Source organism: Aulonocara sp. 'chitande type north' Nkhata Bay, linkage group LG3, assembly GCF_057382095.1.
Source record: "Aulonocara sp. 'chitande type north' Nkhata Bay isolate Kocher_YH1m ecotype deep benthic linkage group LG3, A_spYH_male_GT1.1, whole genome shotgun sequence".
Classification (NCBI taxonomy): Eukaryota; Metazoa; Chordata; class Actinopteri; order Cichliformes; family Cichlidae; genus Aulonocara; species Aulonocara sp. 'chitande type north' Nkhata Bay.
In genome coordinates this window covers 53,508,919-53,532,915 of record NC_141346.1, presented here as the reverse complement: position 1 = coordinate 53,532,915, position 23,997 = coordinate 53,508,919, and the positions used below count along the sequence as shown (strand labels likewise).

At 39.2% G+C, this 23,997-nt stretch overlaps 1 protein-coding gene across 6 annotated transcripts in view; it reads right to left on the bottom strand.

Moving 5' to 3' along the window:
• The window catches only part of nrxn2b (neurexin 2b), a 719,066-nt gene that overhangs the window by 304,662 nt on the left and 390,407 nt on the right, over nt 1–23,997 (bottom strand). For all 6 annotated transcript variants that reach the window (XM_086285249.1, XM_086285255.1, XM_086285254.1 and 3 more), the window contains 3 exons: nt 16,637–16,756; nt 15,219–15,600; nt 14,071–14,261 (listed from right to left, as the gene is read on the bottom strand). In XM_086285249.1, coding sequence (XP_086141375.1) covers nt 14,071–14,261; nt 15,219–15,600; nt 16,637–16,756 — 693 coding nt within the window. The remainder of the gene's footprint in view (nt 1–14,070; nt 14,262–15,218; nt 15,601–16,636; nt 16,757–23,997) is intronic.

Here is a 23,997-nt window from a genome sequence, read left to right as displayed (position 1 = left end):
AAAAGACTTTGTGGGACTTGGATGGATCACTTTGGGAACAATGGAAGGTCTTCAACACTTGACCCTTTTTTGATAACTCTCAATTTTATATTCTTAGAAGTGCAATGTTGAAATCTATTATTATTTAGCCCACATTGGAATACCATCAATTTACTGTAAGCCTGCAAAGTAGCAGAAGATTTGTAAATAAAGAAAAATCTTAATTATGTAAAATATTTCAGCAACATTTCCATTGCAGGATTCACATTTAAGCAAATATTTGCCACTGGCCATATTACCTCCTTTGCTCAAAGGGTTGGATTTTCTTGAGCTGTATTGATTCCAGTAAAGCACAAGCAAGCTCAAAGAGTACTCAAAGATTTGCTTAGCTGTTATAAATATGACTGTGCTGAAAGTTTCAGGCAGAAAATCGTATAACAGCACAGTGACAGTGGGAAACGTGGCATCAGATCTAAGTGAAACTGTCAGAAGTTAAATTGTTTTTCTAAGAAAAACCGGGGCTTTCTCGGCTTCAAATCTGAAGGTTAGCAAGAAGGCTGACAAAGAGGGTAGTACATGACATTGAAAAATGCTTTGCATAAATTGAGAAGTTGGATCCGAAGCAATATCACCCAGGCAAGAAGAGAAATGGAAAACAATTTCATCACAGACACAGAATTTCCTTAAGTTCTCTCTGTTGTCCACATTCATGGTGGTGCACAAAATGACACTAAGCAACACAGTGGGTTCCCTTCTCATTTAAATATGCAGAATGATTGACGATAAGATTCTACCGTAATTGAAAGCGAGAGTCTGGTTTAATATCACAGTAAATATCACAACAAATCCTCTTATCACCGGGGTAGCGATAATTTTGTCCAAGCAATTTTAGATGTCCCCACAATAAGAAAGTATTCAGCTCTTTTCACAGCTTGTTTTATTCTATGACAGACCAGCAGCATGCAGGCACGCAAGACAAAGGAGCTTTTTGTTTCCAACTTTTTTTGGAAGAATTTTGTTTCAGTGAGATGTATGAGTCCGGACAGTTTCGGCTGTGTCTGTGTATATCCACTGTGTACTTTGGTCTGAAAAATGGCCAAAGTTTGCAGGATAAAAAAAAAAGTTTGAAAGACATAGCCGCATTTAGTGCTTTGTCTACAAGTTCCAAAGCTCCAATTTGATCCCTTTTATTATTTTATACTTATCTGCACACCACACAAAGCTCTTGCAAAGATACATACATATGCATAGAATAGTTGTTTAAGATTTTAATTCATTTTCTGAAAAAAATGTTGTTTAAATCCAATAACAATGTTAAGCTGTTCATTTTATGCGGTCAGTATGGCTCGTCAGCTCAAGACAGGAACTGTATCTCATCCCTCCCTGTAATTGGCTCCCAAGTGCAGTGATGGTATTGCAGTCTTTGCCCATAACTTGCAAAACATATTTTTTGTGTGTGTGTGTCTATATATAATATAAAGTCTGATAATGACAACAGGCAACGAATGCACAATGCCCGATCCGGTCTCTAAACAACACTCTGGCTCCTTCTTGCTGATTCCCTGCTGTACACAAAGCTGACCATTAACTTTCATTGAATGCTCATGCATTTCTCAAGTCTTCACTCTGGCTGTTGCTTCTTTTTGCTTCAATATTATGCTTGCTACAAGTTGCTAAGATTAAATAATCACTGAAGAGAAACACATGCAAAAACACGCATTTATACAGAGTGTTAGCAATGGCAGAGCACGTTACTGCAGAGGTTTGATGAGGGAGGGGATTGCACTCCAGGCTTGGCTGGGACAATGGCATCCAGCAGGAAGATGCAGGGAATCTGTGATTGCTAATTACAGATGCTCAAAAAATCTGTAAGGATGCCTCAACAAGATGACTGGTGTAGAGAATAAATGTTGACGCAGCTTGTGCGTTAATTGCTGATGCTAAATTATAAGACGTATAATTATGTTGTATGTTATGTCTCTGTTTTGGATGTGTGCTTTTGAGATGTTTTGAATACTGCCTGAGGGGGTAAAAAAAAAAGAAAAGATTCAAGGCAAGTAAAGCTGTAATTATATGATACAATTGTGACAGCAGGTGCATTCTTGCTCTTGCTCCTACATCTACATCAACAAAAACAAAGTATGACTGAATTAAATACTCTAATAAGAGAGACGTGGCTTCTGCAAATACCAAAAACGTAGTAATTGTACAAAACATTTCAGGTCTGATTCACAGTAGATTAGTTGTGACATCAACAAAACAGCAACATAAAATATCGCGCAGCCTTATGAGTCAACTAGAGAAGAAAACTGAAATGTTCTTTTATAGGTGACAAGAGGCGTTGTGTGTCCCATGACCAAACCTTTTAGTTTATATTAGCACCATAGTGAATGGGATTACAGTACATAAGGTAATGTAATGTGTTTGTTCATCAAGAATAGCATTGCTTGTGGTGTTAACATCCATAAGGTCTGTGCTGCGCTGGAACTGGTGCGCTCTCTTTTAATAAAGCCCTCGATACACTATAATAATTTATGGCATAGCCTGTGGTATTAAAATTATACAAGCTATAACCAACCCATAATTTCCCCACTGGCTGTATATCTAGATTAGAAAAAGAGAAGAAAACAATGGCAAACTCATTATTTCTACAACAAAAAGGGAAATAACACACGTAACCGCAACTTTACATTGACGCAAACTCACTCTGTTGTCACGCGAGTCCTTGAAGGGGCTTGAGCAGAATTTGTGCCCGTGCTTGCCTGTGACACTTTCTGAAAGATTGTATAGTGACACAGACAGGCATTATTACACACTTTCATGCTTCCATTCTCTCTCTATGAAATGTCACTCCATATTCAATGTCCTTTCGCTTTGCCTTGGCTCTATTGCACTTCAGCTTTTTCGACTTTGCTCGGTCACCCTTCTTCACTCTCCATTTTGCCCGTATTTGTCTTCATTTCTCTGCCCTCTTATTTCCCATCCTCACTGTTTTACACTCACAATATTCTTGCCTTGTCTGTCTTTATCTCCTTTTTACAATCCCTGTCTCTTTGCTTTACTTAGTTCCAGCTGACATGCGGTGCAAATGCCAGCACAGGTCAGTTGTTCTTACTGGTTATGCGAGTGTCTGGTTTTCATTACATCAATCAAAACTAGCAGAAGCTGAGCACGGACAGCATGCACTTTTGAACTGATGATGTCTTTTAGGTAAGACTTTTGGTTTTGCCCATAAATGAGTGCCTGATCAATTTCTGGTTAATATAGCACAGATGTTACAATCACAGAAGGGTTTGAGATACCTGCGAATCAGACAGTTTGCTCATATCTTTCCCAGTAGCTGCTCCCACAGTGTCCTAGCAGCTTACTTTTGATGAAACAAGTCTGCAATATCACATCAATCTTTCTCTGCTGAACAGATTTCACACATTTTAAACATGTATAATTCTGTGTTAACAAGATCAATAGGACCAAAGGTTGGCTTCTCTATCACAGTTCTTTCTTTTCTGTTATTTTCCATTGTCCAGATATATCTCTATTTACATAAACTGTGATCCACATTATACAGCTTATGTAAAATGAAAATTGAGTGACTTTTATTCAATTTTTTTTGCTTCTTTTATTTCCTCTGACTTCAAAAAAGGTATCAATCACAGCCAAAGGGATTTTTTTGTTTTGTTTTTGTAAGCAAGACTCAGTTGTCATGCAATATGTGGATGAAGGAGAATTAAATAAAACATGGAACAGTGCAATGACGTGCAAGATGCATGAAAGAAAAAACACTGAGGTTTCCCGAGAACCAGTAAGAAGTCGCTGAACTGTTAAAAGATCTGGGCGAGCACGAATAAATTTGCTTTGATAAAGGCTTGTTAAGAACAGAGAGAAACGTTTAGCTTGGAAACTGATACACATAGCACTGCAAATAGTTTCAATTACTGATAAATGGCATCATATGGTCCAGAAAGGTGGAGCTGTGGTTGGCTGGTAATGCTACATTAGCACCAGGGAAGTTGCTCTTTTCAAAGGGATGTTAATGCTTCATGATGGCAATTACAATACGTGGAATGTGTTTTTGATAATCTGCTGATTAATTGTAACAAATCATCAAAATCCAGAGTGTTATACAGGACCAGTATGTCATTAATGACACCCTGCAGAATGATATGTAAGCAGAATCTATACAGCTGTATACAAAAAGAAATATCTAAAGAAATATATAAAGAAATATCATTTTTCACTTGTATTCATATCCTGGCTGTAATATAATTGTTAATTAATAAAGACATTCTTAATCATCGTGAAAAAATACAAACGTAACTGAACAAAAATGTCAAACATGGCGTAACAGCGGCACATTCTGGAGTCTTTCAGCCTCTCTTCCCCAGTATTTCTGACATGATGGAGAAGGGGTCCTGTTAGTTTGGAAAACAACACATGCACCCTTGACAATTTTGCATTCATAAGGGGCATTATTACTAGCCAGACACCTGCAGGTGAGTATCACCCAGCCAATGGGGCTCTAGGGAGTTATGACGATTTGGAACAAAAGCAGTTCCATTATCTGCTAACTAACCAACACTGAGTGTGGTTGAATTAGAGACCTTTTTTGCTGGTCTAAATTGAAAATCGTGTGGAAGGACAATTTGAAAGGTTCTATAACTGAAACAGTAGGAAATTGAGTCCAGTTATAATCTTTCTGGTGTTAGATAAATAAATTATTTTGCTACAGTTCTTGCATAACTGTCACCCATTACCTTTCCCCGCATTAACTGAACTTTCTGCTTTCTGCACTAATTGCTTACTTAGTTTTTGAAATGGCTCTCTTTACTGTGTCTCCTCTCCCATCAGTCCTTCAACATTTCACCTGGGAGTTATGGAAAACAAGATTTCTTTTCACTGGCTCATCTGCCAGGAGAGATGTTATAAATACATCAGTGGAAAAACAAAGTGCCATCTCCTTTCTGCCCTTCTACTTGAATGGATAAGAATTCAAGTGTTTTTCTTGATGAGCTCAATTAAATGTGCTTTTCCACGCCGATTAACTATCGTGAAACTGTTTCTTTAATATACATTGCATTTTTTGCATTTGTCTGCATAAAGGTTGTAAGACAGCACAGAATAAAAAGCCTAGAAAAGAGCATTAGGGTGCAGAAACAGACACACTCTCAGAAGAAATGCTCACTTTATCTCAGCTCCACCTTCAGTGAGGAAGCCAGCTTTTGAGAGAGAAGCCAGAAATGGAGAGAGAAGAAGGTGGGGTGGAAGGAAAAAAATGGCCAAAGCTCAGAGTAATGCCACAGTAAATTGTATTGGAAGACAGGTCAGAGCAAGAAAAAAAGTTAAAACACACTGCTCTATTGCAGCACTCATGCTCCCTAGGCCGTCATTTACTGAGAGAGCCCTGACACTGAGCGGAAAATAGAGGGGGTAGAGAAGGACATGGGAGGGAAATGAATCAAAAGAAAACAAAAGGAGTCTGGATGGCAAGTGAGACTTTACAGGAGTATGCGGAGAACCTGTATAGAGGATACTGGGTTCGCATGGCATCTGATGTCTCAGCACCATGTAAAAAATAACTTTTCTTTATTGGATGATGGGCATAAGCTAAAAACTGTAATTACGATCAGTGCTTATGTCCGTTTTGGAACTATGGCTGATTAAACTGTAGTTAAAACTATTCTAGGTGTTGATTGTAAACGTTAATGAGGAAGATAAGGACAGTGATTTCAGCATCATCAATTAAGCTGCTGCTGATGTAGATTGTGACAAATAAACGGTGCGATGCCTCTGAAATCATCCCGCCCAGATTGCCAACACTGTCCTCACCTTCCTAAAGCTTCGCAGGAATATGCGCCGTTCAACCGGGTGAGGAAACAGCTCGAGACAGTTATACTGTTTGATTTCAGGTGCTAATCCGGTTTTGTAGCATATGATTTGTTCGTTATTATTATGCAAATGCTTCCAAGCGCTGCTTTGGCAGATCTTCATTACATTGCCTTCTCCCTCTCTGTCGTTCATGATCCAACGCCAGGTGCAAAGTGAAGCAGTGTTAAAGAGGAAATTGAATACAGCGCACGTTCTGTAATTCATCTGGTACACAGGTTTTTCTCACGTTTCTCTTCCAAAGTAAATGAGATTCTAGAGAAAAATCAGACATCCACACCAAGTTCACTGTTTATGCTCAGAACAGTTACAGTTAAAAATTCCCAAAGGACCACTGGGACCTCGAGAATGAACGAATAGAGACAAGTGAAAAAGCTGTTGTCCTTTACCTGACGCAACAAACTGACTTGTATACAACTCCATAACAAATTAGAGGGACCATTTTTTATTTGATAGTCAGTGCTGTAATCAGGCTCATACCGCCCACAATCACTGGACGAGAATTTGTAATTCAAAACATCCAATATGATTCATTACTCTAAACTCCTGTGTAAATGCTTCACTTTAAACAATAAAGAGGCGTGTGCAGTGACTAACACAGATAATGTCTGGAAAACTGACACTGTTTTATTAACAGCTTTATCAATACCTTACTTGTTTAAGAGGAAAAAATATTGGATTGGTATTAGGGCTGTGCGATATGACCAAAATCTCATATCCCGATATAAGAATTCTATCGTCCCGATAACGATATAAATCACAAAAATGTAACATTTTCTGTAAATTATGTGAATCTCGGGCAGCTCGACTTGTGGGAAGTGTTTCCAGCTGCGCGTCATGTAGCTGGAGTCGAGTGTTTTAACCGATGCATGAAACTATACATTTTTAGACATAAGTTGTAACGGCCGCCGTTTTCTTTGTGAGTATTTATTACACGGCGTGCTGCGGGGAAAAGCCTGTTCTAACGTTTGAGTCTAAGGTTTATTTTTTAGCACCTGGCGGCTCTTTTTTGCTTCTCATCCATAAATAATCTGCTCTTTCACGTGATTCAGTTTATTTTGAAAAGCCTCAACAGTATCTTGAGCTTTATTGTGAAAGGTTTATGTGGTACATAAACAAGCGGACACGTGATGGTGTTACCGTCGTTGTTGCTAACCACAACGCATAAAAACAGGCGCTTGTCCGTCGGTAGTGTGGTTATATTAAATATAAGAGAAAGAGAGAACTTTAAGAAATTAATATAGCCACTACAGTGACCATCAAAAAGGTGAAAAAAATATTGCCGTAAACAGTTTATTTTGCGACACCACGAAACAAACGATAGCGTAAAATGAAACAATAGACGTTTTTATATCGTCATCCGATATATATCGTTACATCGAACAGCCCTAATTGGTATCGGTACAGGAGATATGAGTTATCTGTATTTGACATGAGCCATTCTTAATTCAGATATCAATGAGTTATTAATATGCTCCCAGAAAAGCAAAGGATCTAACCTAGTGAAAGCAAAAATAGTTCTTTGTAGAGTGGCCATTAGAGAAGTTGTAGTCAATGACACCTCCACACTGGTTTGTGCAATCAGTCAGGGTGGCTTGGCCTTGACATTTCAGATTGCTTTGGTTGGCTGTCAGCATATTTGAATAGTTGAAATTGTGTATAGAGGTGAAGAAAAAGACTGGCAGTATTTACATTTAAGACATATAAAGCACTTTGAGTGCTGGAAAGGTGTTACATAAATGCAAGTACAGCCTGAAATACAGGCAAATGTAATTTCAATTTTAACTGTTGGACATTTTTTTTGTTGCACTGTACGAGATCTTTATTTAACAGTTCTTTTGTAACTGTTGGCACAAAGAAGCAGGCTTTAAAGGCTATTCACATGGACATGACACTCAGAAAGAGGGCGACAAAAAGAGGCAAAAGAGATGGAGAAGAGAAATGTATTCCTTTCACATAATAGAACGGGCCCTAGCATTATGGTAATGACATACAATATAATGGGAGGACAGGAAACCCCTCGGGATGTAATAGTGTATGTACATCATCAAAGGATGACTAGATTTTGATGTTTTAGGTCCATCCTGACAAAAGATTCCTTTGAATAAACGGAAATGTGAAACCAGTGGTGACAGTGTTCTCAGGAGGACGGGGCTGGGCACCCACGGTAGCAGCGATGATGTTCTGCTCATGACCAGCGCCTGATGCAAGGCATTGTTGCCCTTACAGTACATCCTTCAAGGCCCGATGTTGGGCAGCGGAAAATATACACAGTCAAGTGTTTATAAAACACATACTATGGCTGAGTCAAGGTCAGAGGTAGTTAAAGTTATGTTCATTTTATCTCAGAATGTGGGGACGATCACACTGTTTACCGAATACACTCGAAGCCACTGTGTCCTTGAGTGAGACAATGAATTCCTAGCAGCTCCAGGGCTGCTCATCGTGATCCTCTTACAGAGAAGGGAGGCAAAAGATATATCTCGCCTGTGGGGAGGACAAGCAAGCAAAAATTTCTATGAAGTGTGACAATATTACCCTAAATCCATAATATAAGAATGACTGAACCACTTACATATACTAGTTTGCTTTTTTTTTCTTCATGTATCTTGGCAGAGAGCAGATATACTAAGAAAAGCACAGTTTTTCTGAAAACCCAGAATGGTTCCTAGTAGCCACATCGCTGTTATGCATTTGAACATGGATGAACAGTTGCGGCCTTTCCATATTTTATGGGATCACTTCAGATGACATGGTTCTGTTTCCTGACAAACTGAAAACCTTTAGAGTATCTATCAGTTTTGGGAAGTAGATTCTGCCTTTTAACTCTATCCACTGCCACAGGAGAGTGCTAAAGTTTTCCAGGAGAGAGGAAGGTAGCGATCTAGGTTTTCCTAACTTGGAAGTAGCTGACATAGAATATAGAAAAATGAAAGGGCATCTCAGCAGCATGAAACTTTTGATTAACGACACCGACGCTTTTGAATTCTGCCTGAATCCTGTATTTACTTCCACTGACCATTTGCATGTGCCTCTAAAAAAATGGTAACAGAAAAAGAAACTGAAATCCACGAAGAATTAATCTTCTGGTCTATGTAAAATATAAAAGGATTTTGGTACTGTGGCTGTATTCGTTAGAGACTTTAGGTAGTGGTCAGATGCTGACATTATTGCAAAGCTTTGGGTCAATCAAATGGCTAATCTCTATTTTACTGTGGAGCTCATTAAAATGTGTGTACCTGTTTGTCTTTCTCTCCTGTTCTCCATATTGTGCTTCAATTTGTTCTGCTTTTGTTGGGAAATGGAATGTCATTGCTTTACAATTCCACAAAAATATGCCTCATTAGCTAGCATCTTCAAAAGAAAGGGACACATACTGTCTAAATACGCTCCTCCTAGATTCATCTCCTCATCCTGAATAGATTTATTCTACTGTTGTTAATGTCCCTCATTTCCCCATCACTGTATTTAATAAAGGCAATTAATATCTTTGACATTCTCGTGTTTCTTGTATAGTAAAACAAATTATTCCCTCAGGGCAATCAATGTTTATGTTTACCTCCTTTTCCACAGGCACTGTTCACTTCAGTTTCAGATTTAAAAGAGGTAAAAAGCATCACTGTAATAACAGTCAGCCTGAAGTTAAACTAGCAGTCATCTGCTTCGTATTGGGGCAGCTGTTGCTCAGGTGGTGGAGTGGGTCAGTGGATCAATCCCCAGCAGCTCCTACTGATCCCAGAGTTTAACACAATGCTGTGTGTGCAAATCTGTGTGTGACTGGGTGTATGATAGAGAGATTAAGAAAGCACTTCGAGTGCTCAAATTGAGTAGCGCCAGTCAAATGACCTACATTTAAGAATTTATTGTTTTATTTTGATGAAATCTGTCGTTAGTGCTGAGGTTTAAGGCAGCTCAGCTTCCCAACTTAAATAATTTTCTCCCAAAATTCAAAATGCATAACTGAGATTTTAATATGTAATAACTACCATGTGTTTAGTAAAGTACATTTCCGTGCATCCATAAGAATGGATCTCCATCCAACAGTATGACTGCTACAATAGTAGTAAAAATGTGTATATTTAGTGTACAGGATGTAGCAAAGGACACATATTCTCATTGGCTTTAGTGAAAAACTAATTACCGGTAAGTGTCCTTATATAGCACTAATGAATTAACGATCAACATATCATTGTTAAATTAATTGTGATAACTGCCATAATTAGCATAAACAAATTGGGTCTCTTAGCCTTTGTCCACCCCAAATGGTGTTGTTGGTGCAAGCGAAATGAAAACATATCATGTATACCCTGTAGCTTCCTGTCACAACGAAAGAATCTGCTAATTGTTCTTGTTATCTTTCCAGGGGGAGGCTGTCGTCTTGGTGATAGTCTCGTTAATATAATTATAGTGAAGCCTGAAAATGAACGAGGTAATTAGTAATGTAACATGATATCAGTTAGACCTTGTGACATTTAAAATATGTCATTATTGAAGACTCAAAAACAGCATTAGTTAAGAGATGAAACATTTCAAACAGGAAACGTGGGGATAGACCAACACCCCATCAGATTTAGGGTTAAAAAATGGAAAATATGGAAAGAGGCAAATGGAGCGCTCACAGCATGAGGCATCAAATGAAATTCCTGCAGAGAATAAAGCGAGTGTTTAATCAAGAAAATCCTTTTTTACATTTTTATTTATTCTGGGGTAATTAATTTTGTAGCAATAATTAATAATTAATTATTGGATCAAAGCAGAGACTCTGCAGGCATGTTAGTAATCAATAACAATTTACACCAAGACGAAGCCAAAGATTCTACAAACTGTTTCAATTAATTCCGTTGTGTCTTTTGATTATATAGGACAAAACTAGTGGTAATACTTATAATGACCCTCATGTGTGATGATAATAGTTATTATTTTACCCCAAACTTTGATCTTACTAAGTCTAACCAAGTAGGTTTGGGGCTCAAACCATCCACATAATTGTTTGCAAACCAATTATTAACCAATCTGTAACCATTAATAATCGTTGCATTGTTTTTACTGTAATTTCCTATCTATTATATATTCTAAACAAGTAATAAATGTGTAATTTCACGTTCCATAAATAAGCCCTCATCGTGATATCATATTGAGCTCATCATGATTTGTGTTCTCTTTGACCTTATTATTGGGTCTTTCCATCATATGCCATCATATGATAATAATAGTTTTAAAATGTCCTAGAATAAAACAAGCTATTGCAGTAGAAGAATATGGTAACAACTTGCAGTATGTTGACAAAACTGACGCAGCCGTATTCCCTTTGTGATGTATGTTGAACATGCATCACAACGGGTCTTGCTCTAAGACCTGCTTTTACTCTACAAAACCGCTCAGTGCTATCCTTGGGAGACTGTGTGTGTTGTTCCATCATCATACTTTAGCTGACAAAGAGGAATGCCTTGAAGATTTTTTGCCTGTCCAAAAACAAAGGAAAGGAAGACAGAGAGCACAAAACCCATTTTCCCCATTTTCTCTGTGCAATTACACAGATAAAGCTTGGAGAATTGGATTTTTTTTTCCCCTTTGAAATGCAGACTGAAATGGTGTTAAAGCAAAGCAAAGAGATTGAGAGGAACGTCTTATTGTTGCTATTTCGTCTGGTTTTTTGGTTTTTTTAAACACAGCTTTGTGTGTAACCACTGAAAAGTAACACGAGTATATAAAAAAAGGGGAAAAACATATTCTGTTTATCAAATTTAAATATATATATTTATATATATAATTCTCGAGAGCCTTTCATCACCTATGAAACTATACACATTTAGCCCTGGTGGTTTGTTCTCGTGTTTACAGTGTTTGAGCGCAATATTTTGTCAGGAGGATTGTCACAGATATTCTCTGTGGTTCTACTGTGTTTGAATGCCCAATTAGACAAGTGAATTGAGGATAGAGACATCCCCTAACCCCCTCAAAAGTCCTCTAAAGTGATATTTACAGCCATTATTCTTCCCACTAGCACCAAGCTGCTTCGATATCTACCCCCTGCAGACAAGAATTGTTCAAATAAAGAAAAGGAACCCTGAAAATACATAGATTTTGAACACAGCAGCATGGACATTAACGACACAGATGGAGGGTTATTCCCCAGCCATGTTGAGAATGTGTTGATTGGACAATGAAAAGATGCCTTCTGCCCCATTTAAGAAAAAGAAAATCAATTTGGTGTCTGTAATTTTGAATATGCAAATTGTGCCATTGTTGCTGTATACTTCTGTGCTGGGCAGCTGTCTTTGTATGTTCAGTTGGAAGCATATTATTAGAATCAAGTACAGTTTGGTATCACTTCAGTGCATAATCAGTAGTTGTATTGCTTGCAGAAGAGTTCATCTGACAGCCACGTGTAGTCACGTGTAGATTAATATAACCATGCTGTCATCACACGCTTGCATTCTGACAAGTATCGGTGGGTGTCATGGTGTTACATGTCTTCACTCATACATACTGAATATTCATTAAACAAATTCTCAAATAAACTCTGTGTTTTTCTGTTTTTAACACAGAACAGAGCGTGTGTGCAATAGCGACTTAAATGCAGCTAATTAAGCCTACTTTGTGGAGCAGCAGCCAGTTCTGCACTGTTAAAAACACTAATTTTAGAAAATTGCCACATCTTTTGACAAAATGGCCATAAACACAAATTCAAGACAACAGCTGTGCTTTGGTTGCAGCTATATTTACAATGATCACTCTGTGAGCAAATTCTCATGCACAGAGAGGAGACATGCAAACACATGCAATGTAAATAATTTGTAAACTATAGGAATATAAATGGGATTGTCTCATTCTGTATCTCACTCGTAATATATCCAACCTGCTCGCCTCGCACTGCACAGTAGACATACTGTATACATGCAGTGCATGCAATGGAGAATGAATACACAATTATACAGCGTTAAAAGTCTTGCACTTGCATATTTCACTACTTTGTAAACCAGGGGAGATATGGATTTCCCATTCCTCTATACGTCTTCCTCTACAGACTGCCACAGGATTATTCTGTTTTGGTGGACTGTGCATACTGCAATGGACAAAACTGGAAAAAAGGGTAAGGTCTGTGAATAAATCATTCCCCCCAAAAAAAGCTTTTTGATCTTTTGACTCCTCACAGACATCAGTGTGCCCAGTGAGTCACCCTGACTTCTGATGTGTCTTACACAAAAATTCCCTGTAACCTCAGGAGCACTCCAAGCTCTGGGACACAACACTGGCAAAATCAAAGTGTTTCCTCCAGTGTCAAACGTAATGTGCGTTCATGGTGGCACTTGAAAGAGTCTAGCCGTGGTCACACGGCAGTCTATCCTCTGCTGTCCATTGTTAATACCCTACATCCAAGAAGTGCGTGTTACTTTTTGATTGCTGACATTCTTAAAGCAGACCAAAGATATTATTCACATGCTGTAAAACATTTTGTGGAACTGCCGAGCGCCTTCCTTTGAAGGCTTATATTTAGATTCACAGAGACGCAACATTTAAAAAGTCAAAGTAGTAAAAGGTGCCTCCATCACATAAGCTCATTATTTTGTGGGTAAAAGTAATTCACTATGTGTTTTTGTTTTTTAAAAATCTTCAGTCTAAACAAGAAGCGATGAGCAGTTATTGTTTCTGGTATGATTCTTTTTGTTGTGTGATGTTGGATTTAGGTCAGATAGTGTTATTGCCCTCCTCCTGCTGAACAAGGAGGATCACCTTTTAAAGCAAACAGCCTTTTTATTTCAACCACTGTCCACTCTTGATTGGCCAGCATATTTACACATGAAGCTCAGGATGAAGAGAGATTTATTTTTCTCTGTTAATCACATATGCCCGGACAAAGAAACAAAAAACAAACGCACCTGGTAACACAACCAAAGTGGATTTTGGAGCCATTTTTGTGCAATATGTGTGAAAGAAAATGGATATTTAACAAGAATATCAAACCAGAACTGTGCTACATGCCCACAAAAACAAAGGAATCCTCAAGAAAACCAATGAATATGCAGAAGTCCTTTCCGAAAAGCCACTGGGATGCTCAGAGTGGTTATAATTTAGATGGATTTGAGCTGGCGTGTGTTTATGGCCATCCTCCAACAACACTAAAGGGACAGGCCAAGGATGACACTGGGATAGTTATTTCCTGCAAGTGCCAATGTTTTCTGGAAGATTTTACAGTGCTGCTGTTACCTTTGAGGTCCAGGTTGCGCGCTCCATTGGAGTGCTGAGTAACGGTGCGTGAGTCAATCTTGAGTGTGTGTACATTGTTGGCATCCCGGGACACCACCACATTGTGCCACTGGTTGTCGTTGAGTGGTTTGTCTGAGTTGCCCTTCATCAGCGACGGGCCATTGCCAAGATCAAAGACGTAATGGATGTACCTTTGAAGAAAGACGTCAGGATTAGGACTGTGTTCCTAACTCTTGTAACTCAACAGCGGTGCACGAGTTAAACAAACTCATTTGTTTCAGGCACTTTTTATTCCACTAAAAGATGCTCCAAGATGCTGTAAGAACATTTTTTGGGGGGAAAATACCAACCGTTTATGTAACTGTACCTGGAAACTGTGATTTGTTTTGGAGTTTTTTCTGGCTGGTTAAACATGTAAATATAGATACCTACTTTGTCTAAAACTCTGTGCTTGGCCACAGGCAGATGAGGTGGCACAGTTCCCTCCTTCACACAAATATGGCTGTCTTTTGTGTTGTGGGTTAAAGCTATTGTGCTTGTTTCATTCAAGGTATGTGATTTTTTTTCTACCTTGAGTCCAATTCCTTTATGTAGCCTCTTGTCTTTTCAGGGTAGAAGCAGCTCAGGCTTTTGTGTTATAATGATGCCGAATTCAGAGCACAAGGGAAGAGACAAACACTACCAAAAGCCTCTTTTGGAGACCCTAATTATAAGCAACTTTTAGGTTGATAAGATTCACAAGTCCAGCCACTTTATTTTGGGGTTGTGATGGCTTTGTCAAGTCTTTGTAGAAAAAAAAAACCCTGAGAAAAACCAGATATCTCTACTTCCTGTTGACCAACCACTAACAAGCTACAGCATGCAAAGCTTTCAGCTGAGCTTTTAAGATGACTGATTATGATTACTCACAAACATACTCTAAACTAAGTTACACCGAGCCCAGTCTGATTCATAGCAGCATTAAATGACTCACTGATCTGTGGGGAAAATATATGTGCTTATGTGCTCTATGTAAAAACAAGGGCTGGTGGACAGAAATCTGCAGAGCGCAGGGGAAAAGCAACATCATCTTTTTTTAGGCATAGCATACAATAATGAAAAAACATAAAATGATTTAGACAATTAAGAAAAACCCAAGTAAAACTCACCCCTTTACCAGTTCCACAACTATAAAGTCGCTCCCATCTCCGGAGTTGAAGAGCATCAGGCCATCAGGCGTGGTGGTTTTAAACTGAAAGAACAGGTGCATGGAGGCATACGCTTGTAACGTCGCTAATGCTAAGTAGCTGCCTTTTGTTCGAAATGTCACCGGATCCGCAATGATGTGGCGCATGCCAAAGCGGGCATTCAGCTCGCAGTAGGAGATGTCCCCGTTTTTACACTGGTCTAGATATGGCACACTATTGAAGGTCAGGCCCTGCAGATGGCCAATGAAGTTTGAGGGGACCACGGATATGAAGCGGCGCTCAGTCATGATGCCCGTCTCAATGTTGTGGAACTCAAGATGTGTGTGGGCACCAGTCATCTGGCCTAAAGATTGTGGATAACAAAGATAACAAAGAAAAAAAACATTAGCAGATGGTACTATATTTCATTATTATTAGCCTTTATTCATTTATTTTATAATTATTATTATTATCTTTACAGTATAGTAATCAGTTATATTGCTGATCTACGCTAAACAATACAGTTGTGTTTCAGGACAGATAAGGAGTAATCGTCTTGGTAAACTGCAGATTAAAATCCTTTCCCTACTAAAACCCAGAAGAGCCTGCAAGGCATCTCTTGGCATCATTTCCTTTTTTCTTTACCAGGCACTAGTTTGTGAATAATGTCAGTCTTCACAGGGTTGATTTTCACTAATGGTCTCGACATGCCCACTCTTTTTTTTCCCCTCTGCATCTACCACACACACTCAAACTCACCTTTTTGCTCAGCCTTTGCCCTCCCATCCTTTCGCCTGAGGCCACAATGTTATGTGTGCCTCTGATGCCACCTTGTATTTGACCTTTTATCCTTCTCTTGGATGCAGGCAGAACCAATTTCTTTGAACTTTGTTCATTGGCTTGCTCACTCGTGGTAAGTAAAATAGCAATCCCCAAAAAAGCTCTGGCTGTATTCAGCGTCAAATATGTATGTATCCTTTTGCTTTTTATACATTTTTATGGCTTTGCCAGGCTTTGCAGCTAAGGTACCTGGCATTTAAGGGCTTTAAAAATTAGATATAGCGTAAGTCACTGTGGGATGCTTGGAAGGTTGTCATGGAGATTGGGAATTGGGTACAAACATCTTAAATTTAGCATTATTGGTAATATAAACGCTTGCCAGCTGAATTGCCATTATCTCTAAATATGAGTTCAACAATAAAAATGTCTCATTCATTTTAACTCTAATTTGTCACCTTTATGTCTCAAATCAGATGTTTTAATGACAACTAGCAAAACAGCTGCTGTGAGCCTGTTGTACATACATTATCAGCAGAACACATGGATTTGAGAATGCAGCACCACGCTCATTTACAGCATCTCACACCAAATGAATCCTCAGTGTCCTAATCACAACTAACCTTCCACTGTGACATTATCCACAGACAGCTGTAGGTTCTTGCCTCTCCGCACCACCTTCACCATGTGCCACTCGTTATCGTTCAGCTTCTGCCCCGCGAACAGCGTCTCGGGTCCTTTGCCTGTTGTAGGGGGAGTTAAAATCACAAAACAGCACAGCAGAGATGATGTGTGCGCCTACCAACCCCCACCCCAAACACCTTCCTTCCACCTCCACCTCCCAGCCACCCCCCCCCAGCACACACACACACACACACACACAGGTCACACACTGTAGGTGACAGGGTTGGTAGAGAAAACCTGCATGTTTGCAAAACACATTCGTGCTATTGATTTTCTCACTATGCTAGGCATGAAAGGAACTGAATATCTAGCCCGACACATGCTGAGTTGCAGACATTATATGAAGGCATGTCCTGCTTTCACAAAGCATCTCGATGTGACCAGGTGGTTTAACTGCTCACTCCTAAAACCTCCCTCCACCACTCTCCTCCTTAATTCTCTCTTTCCATTTCTCTACTCCCAATTCTCATCGCCTCAGCTCTACCACTAAAGGATACACAGTTTTGTGGAATGGCATATGGTTTTGCTAAGATGCTCTATAGAGAAATATTTACATAAGAATGTTTTCAAAGTGGGGAGAAGGCTATTTATAAGCTGCCAATGACAGAGCTTGATTTCCTCAACATAAGAAAAAACTGCTGGCGTGAGGTACCGGCAGCAGAAAAACAGTGTGGGTTTTTATTCTGTTATGAATGCAGCAATGATCTGCTGATTTTATTCTTCGCTAAAAGTTAAGGTAGGAGCACGTTGTGTGGAAGAGCAGTGCCAAATTTTGTGGACTGAATACAGATGAATAAGCGTAAAGGCTATGGCCAAAAAAAAGTAAAATCCTTATATCACATGGATTCAGACTCTAAATGAAGGTCTAGCTGTAGTGGGACTGGGGTGATCATTATAATCAATGATTGGAGAGAAGGAAGAGAGTTTTTGTCAACAACAATATAATGATGGGAAACTTTCACCTCAGTGGCAGCAGGACACACTGAAATAGTAGAAAGCCAAAAGACACCAGTCTCATCCATTCTTTTAGGCGGCTCTGAAGTAGACTGAGGGCCATTGAGGCAGATCAATAGAGACACGATGACATCAAAAGATTGTGGCTTTCTTACACCATTAGCACTGATGATTTGCTTATTTTGAGTCTAATATTTGCTGCCCCACACCAATTCCAGGGTCACTGCCTCGCTTCTGACTAGTTAGCCGGCTGGAGCTGGAGTGTGCAGCTGCTCGAGTGGATGATGTAGTACAGCCTGGTGAAATATGATGGTCCCTTTCCCAGTTCTGTGTGAAATTATTTAGTCTAGAGGAAAAAAAGGAATGTACCATCAATTGATGGCCCCACTTGGCAAGAACACACACTGCCCACTGGAGAACCGTTTTCCCATTTACCCCTGTCCCTTTTTCATTATATTGTTTTTTCATTATTTTTTTTCCTTTGGCTACATAAAATGTGAAAGAAACACTTTGATCCCTCATATGTGAAAGGAAGAGGCTGCTATATAGATGCAAAGAAAGCAAGTGTGGAGGAAAGTTGCAAGCAGAGCTGCAGTAGAGCTGGCTGGCTGATGTAAGAGTGTAAAAGTTAGAAAAGTACAACAAAAATGAATGGGAACAGCTACACTTTCAGAATGGAGTCCATGTAATATTTATTTTCCCTGGCTTCTACAGGCCACAGGAGAGCCAGGTCCACCGCTACCCACACAGCAAGAGTCATTTGGCTATAATACCTCTAACAATGGGGGGAAAAATGTATGCTCCTCTGGCCGGGCTAGCCAAGCAACAAAAAGTTCTGGGCAGAAGGTGGTGAAAGTGCAGCCAGGGACCTGTTAGGCTGTATGGTCAAAGTTGGAAACACTGAAGGGAAAGCACAGATAAGGTGGGGATGCAAGTCCACTGTCAAAGGTTAAAGACGAGTTTTGCTGACTTTTGTTGATTTTAAAATAAAAAGGCTTTCAGTTAAAGTAGTTTAATACCTATGTGGGTAAGACGGGTTAAGTCTGTAACCGGTGATTATCTGATTTTATGCTACAAACATCATGAATCCCCAAAATGAAGAGCACTGTGACCAGAGCTGTTAGCCTTGCTGAGAAGTTGGAGACGTATAGATTGTTGTCTGTAGCTCTAAAGGCTCACTGCTGCTCCCCCTCCTTGTCCCACTACCCTGTTCAATTTTTCAAACTTATTCAATGTTAAAAACAACAACATGTTTTTAAAAAAACAATTACGGTAAGTGTCAAGTTCAATGACATTTTTTGACTGCTTTTTAATAAAATGTCAACTTGTGTTTTCTTCTTAACGTATTACTCCTTTTAGTGTAAAGCTACAGCACTGGGGAATGCTTAAAATGTCACCATCACCAGGTTTAATTACAGTAAATATCTAGATATGTAAATGTTACCTCATTAGGTGCCAGTGAATTAACATTTCATTTCAGTTTTCACTAAAACTTGAAAGAATTTAATGTCCTGATCCTAAACCCATCACTGGAGAACACTGACTGCCTCAAACCGATTGTGATGAAGTTGGTGGTGATATTGCTTGCAGTTAAATTAAGTAAAGCCTTACTTCACTGCCCAGGTAACAAGGCAAACAGCAACACTAAGGACTTGCAGTATGGGGTTAAATGAGCCACTAAGCTGGTAATGTAGCCACTCTCTGAGAGAAGTACTCCTTGGTGAAAAAACAAGGAGGGGAAGAGGGCTCATTAATGAAGAAGCTGACAATTATTAAAATGAAATGAATTCTCATTCTGCCACTTGTGCGTTCTTACTCTGTCTTGATCAGCGGGGCAAAGGGCTGTGATCATATAAACAGAAGCTCCTTGTGCCTCTATCTCTCCCATTCCTTTGTTCCATCCTGCCACTTTTCTTTACAGCTTCTAAATGCATCACAGAGGCACTGAAAAGAGTAAAAATAACTACGATTGTGGACTACTTTCATTGACTGTGTCAGCTCACCATTAGTGAGAGGTGTGATGCTTGTGGGCTGTTGCGTAATTACCAGCAGCCATCCATCATTGGTTGCTGTTTTCTCTCTGTAAACAACCTTGATTAATGCAATCGGATCAATGCAACACAGGTCCTCAGCCAATGGCTGCAGGTTGTTGCCATCAGCCTCTATACAGGCTGTGAGACTGCTGGTGCAACAGCAAGTACTTGAGCACAGTTGTTTAATTATTTTGTCTAAACTCTGATCACGGCAACTTATGAGAGAATAGCTTATAATCACTCAGCGAGCAATGCTGACAACACGACAATCAAGAAATAAAACATGAAAAATGTTTGTTTTCTCTTACTTTGCAAAATAGTAGAGGTCCAAATATCTCTTAGACCACTGATAATATGTGTAGCTAGAAGAAGAATCTGACAGTTTGAATATCTCGCCCTGCCTAATGACTTTTCTTATCCCTGTTCATATTTGTCACAGACACCACGACTCCAAGCCCCTTTATTAAACACAGTATGTTTCACTTAGATTCTTTTGCATTTTGCACAATGTCAGAGTTTTGTGTGGTCCTGTTAACATCTAGCTGTCACATAGAATTAGCTCCAAATAATAATGGCTATATATAGTATACCAAGCAAGCTTTCTGGCATGATTATTAAGTCAACCAGTGCACCAAAGTCTGGCCAGAGGGAGCAAAGCCAGTCTGAGATTTGCTGGGCAAATGTGCTTGCCAAAATGACAACGCCACAGCACACCATCACAGGGCTACAGGCAGTAAGTTTGCTGCTGGTGTAACAGTGGACGACTATGAAAGCAGCAATGAGTCATGCAGTCGTACAGAGAAGCGTACAGAGAAGCGTACAGAGGCCGTTTATCGGGGTTGCTCGAGCATATGCAGTTAGTGTGTTGAGATTGCAGGGGTCAGGCGCAACTGCAGGGTGCGTCTGCGAGTTAAAGGGTCAAATTTGTCTAGGGGCAACTGACTGTGATGGTGTGTCTGATCTAACAAGACAGCTTATACCCCGATCTACTCAGATTAAATAAAATAAATAAATAAATAAAATGCCACAGGATTCACATCAAATGTAGCAAAACATTTATGTTCCAGTATCAGTGTAGCACTGAAAAGTCCCCAATCGGCTATCACATAAAAAAATAAATGTAAATGCAATGCGTGTATTATAGGATAATGTTGTTCCCTGATGACACCGCTTTTTTTTTTATCTCATCACTCAACCAACCATCCAGGCCAACCTGAGCTACTATCTTGGTTGAGCTCCAAAGACTAAATCTCCAGGAATCATATCATTTTATGATGCTTGGCAGAATGTGCTGTCTTTAACTATGGGATACAGAGGCGAATACCAGCCTAAGCTCTGTGATTTTAATTCCCTGGAAGAAAGCACAACCCTGACTAGCTACTGCTCTGGACTTTCGAGGTCATGAGCTTCTGCAAAGCCATGCACAAATTTATGCATTCACATAAACGCACACACTTGCAAGCACTCGTGGGAAAAAGGTAAATCTAACAGCGGACTACAGTCTAATTAAAATAAGCTCAAGAAAGAACCCCACTGCCATTTGTTTCATTCTTGGCTCAGCAGCCCCACTCTGAGGGGGAAAAACTGTACCGACGAAGCCGGAGCAAGGGAGACTCAGAGGGGCTTGTGCAGTCGGGAGCGAATGGAAAATGAGAAGATCGTGGATACCAAATGACTGAAATTGATTTTTCATGCAAAGTGGTATAGAAAACAGAGCCAGAGAAACCAGTGCTGACCAGGGGGAATTGTAATGCTTGGCTTCTCCACGAATTCATATGGTAAAGAGGGGCATTGAAAAATCTGCTTAGCAAGACAGACAGGTGCTGTAATCATATATGTGTGTGTGTGTAAGTGTAAGACTTGTTTATGTTCAGGATTAGCATTTCACTAACAGGTGATAGACCTCAGGCAACCCCCCTTTGTGCACCCATCTGGTAAAGCACATTGTGCGCTCAGCACACTCCAGTGTTCACACTCCTTCCCACACACAAGTATGCAAAGAACTGTGAAAGGGAATATGGAGTTTTAAGGTAGGTAAAAAGGATATACATCCTCCTCTTTTAAAATGAACTAAGGGGCATTATTAAGCAGGAGTAGCTACCTATGTTTGCTGCCCCATACCAATCTAAGAGATCTAGGAGAAAATAAACAATTCCTCTCAAATTAAATGAAAATTTCTCTAAATGTTAAAAACAAAAACAAAAAAGCCAAATAGTGATAGCAAGCAATGATAACATAGTAAATTTGATAATTAAGCGATAATTCAACAAATAACAGTCCCTGAACAAAGTTGACTTTTTCAAAAAATTTCAGGAATAAGAAAATATGAATTGGAGGTGAAAATACAAAGCTGGTATGAATACGACTCAGATTTTGCCCGCCAACAGAGCAACAGAGAAGATTTATGAGGACAAGTTAAAGCTATTTTATACACAGGGGAACTTTACAGAGCTTTGAAATTTTAAAAAGAAATTACAACTTGGGGACCGAGGATTTTTTTTTAAAGATATGTATAAATGAGGCACTAGGCAAATAAAATTATCAGGGAAGGGTTGGGCAAAGCGGATGATATATTAAATGTCTTCCTATCAATACATAAACAAGAAAGCAAGCATAAAACAATATCAAAGCTTTACAGGGGCCTCCAAGAGTCCTCAAAAGCAAATATCAAACTTATTAAAAATAAATGGGAGCGAGAAGGTGAAACAAGTAAAACAGAAAGGATGAAAAAAGTTTAAATCACAAAAGAAAAGCACCCTTATACACAGCTATGGGTAAAAAAAAGGGTTTTAGTTACTGATGTACAGAAAAAGCCAGAGGTGGGACCAAGTCATTGTTTTGCAAGTCTCAAGTAAGTCTCAAGTCTTTATCCTCAAGTCTCAAGTCAAGTCTCAAGTAATGTCAGGCAAGTCAGAGTCGAGTCTCAAGTCACTGGTGTAAAAGTCCAAGTAAAGTCACAAGTCTGAAACTTTGAATTTCAAGTCCTTTCGAGTCTTTAAAAAAAACAACGAAAAAAAGCATGTTGCAGTTATGCTAAATGTAAATATTAGACCATGTAATTTTTAAATCTGTGTTTTTCTCAACACATGACAAAATAGTGAACTTAGAAAATATACACAAATTGTGAAATTGCACCTCTTTAAAATGCAGCTCAATTAAACCTAGTTCCAAGAATAATTTTCACCGACAGTTCTGAGATAAGCTGCATGTTATTCTTGGATGCGGTTGTAGGACTGGCTTTAAAATCGCATGACAAAAATATCATACATAAATAAATGATATTTTTTTAAAAATATCATTTAAAAAAAAAACTGCATCACCAACGTAGCCTGGAAAACATTTGCTAGTTAGATGAAGTCAGCTATCTCATCGTAGCATATTTATATGCATATTTATAATTATACGCTTCTTGGAGTGAGTGCACACACTCATGAAGTTTAGTAACTTCCGGTCACTGCAACAAGTCCAGGTATAGTTTACCGACGGATGGGTACAGGACCTTGAAATGCACCGTGTAGAACGAAAGACCATCGTACGTATCATAAGTTTACCAGTCTCACAAATCGTCGTCATAAATACACATTCCTTAACAGTTTATTAATAGGACCTTTGAGCTCAACGGTAATTAATTAGCAGTGGAAATAATTTCTGGTAGCATCACAGAAATGTAGCAGTGACAATAATACTGTATGCTGTAATCGTACTGGACAATTAGTGATACAAAACAACTGTTTTATCCTGTGAATAAAAGTATATGTTTTTGTCAATGTACCATAATAACAGAAGCGAAACGCAATATTGTGTCAGGACAATTCACTATTTATGCACAATAAATAAAGGAGCATAGCGCGACAATTTCTGTTCAGCGCCAGACTTGCTTGTAACCTATATCACCAATTATGTTAAGAAAAATGACGTATTAACTACAACAGCAGACTGACCTTTGTGGAAATGCTTGGAGCAGACTAACCTGTGAGCTGGAGGGTTCTGGGACGTTATATTTGGTCTTTGAATGGCTGCAATCCAGTCGCCTCTTTGTTACTTCGGAAACATGGCTCGAACAATTTCTCTTCAACGACATAATCCGATAACAACCGATCTCTTTACCCGTCGGCTTCCCGTGGCTGTCATGCGACCGGCTATTGCAGTTAATAATACAACAGCTTCTTGACATTTTTGTGTTTCTTTTTATCGCTGTATAACTGATTTTAATTGAAAGCCTGCGTGCGCTAGTACCGCTTGCCACGAGTTCCCAGAATCCTTTGCGGTTCTACCCGTGAATGACGTCACATTTTCAATCTCCATATAATATG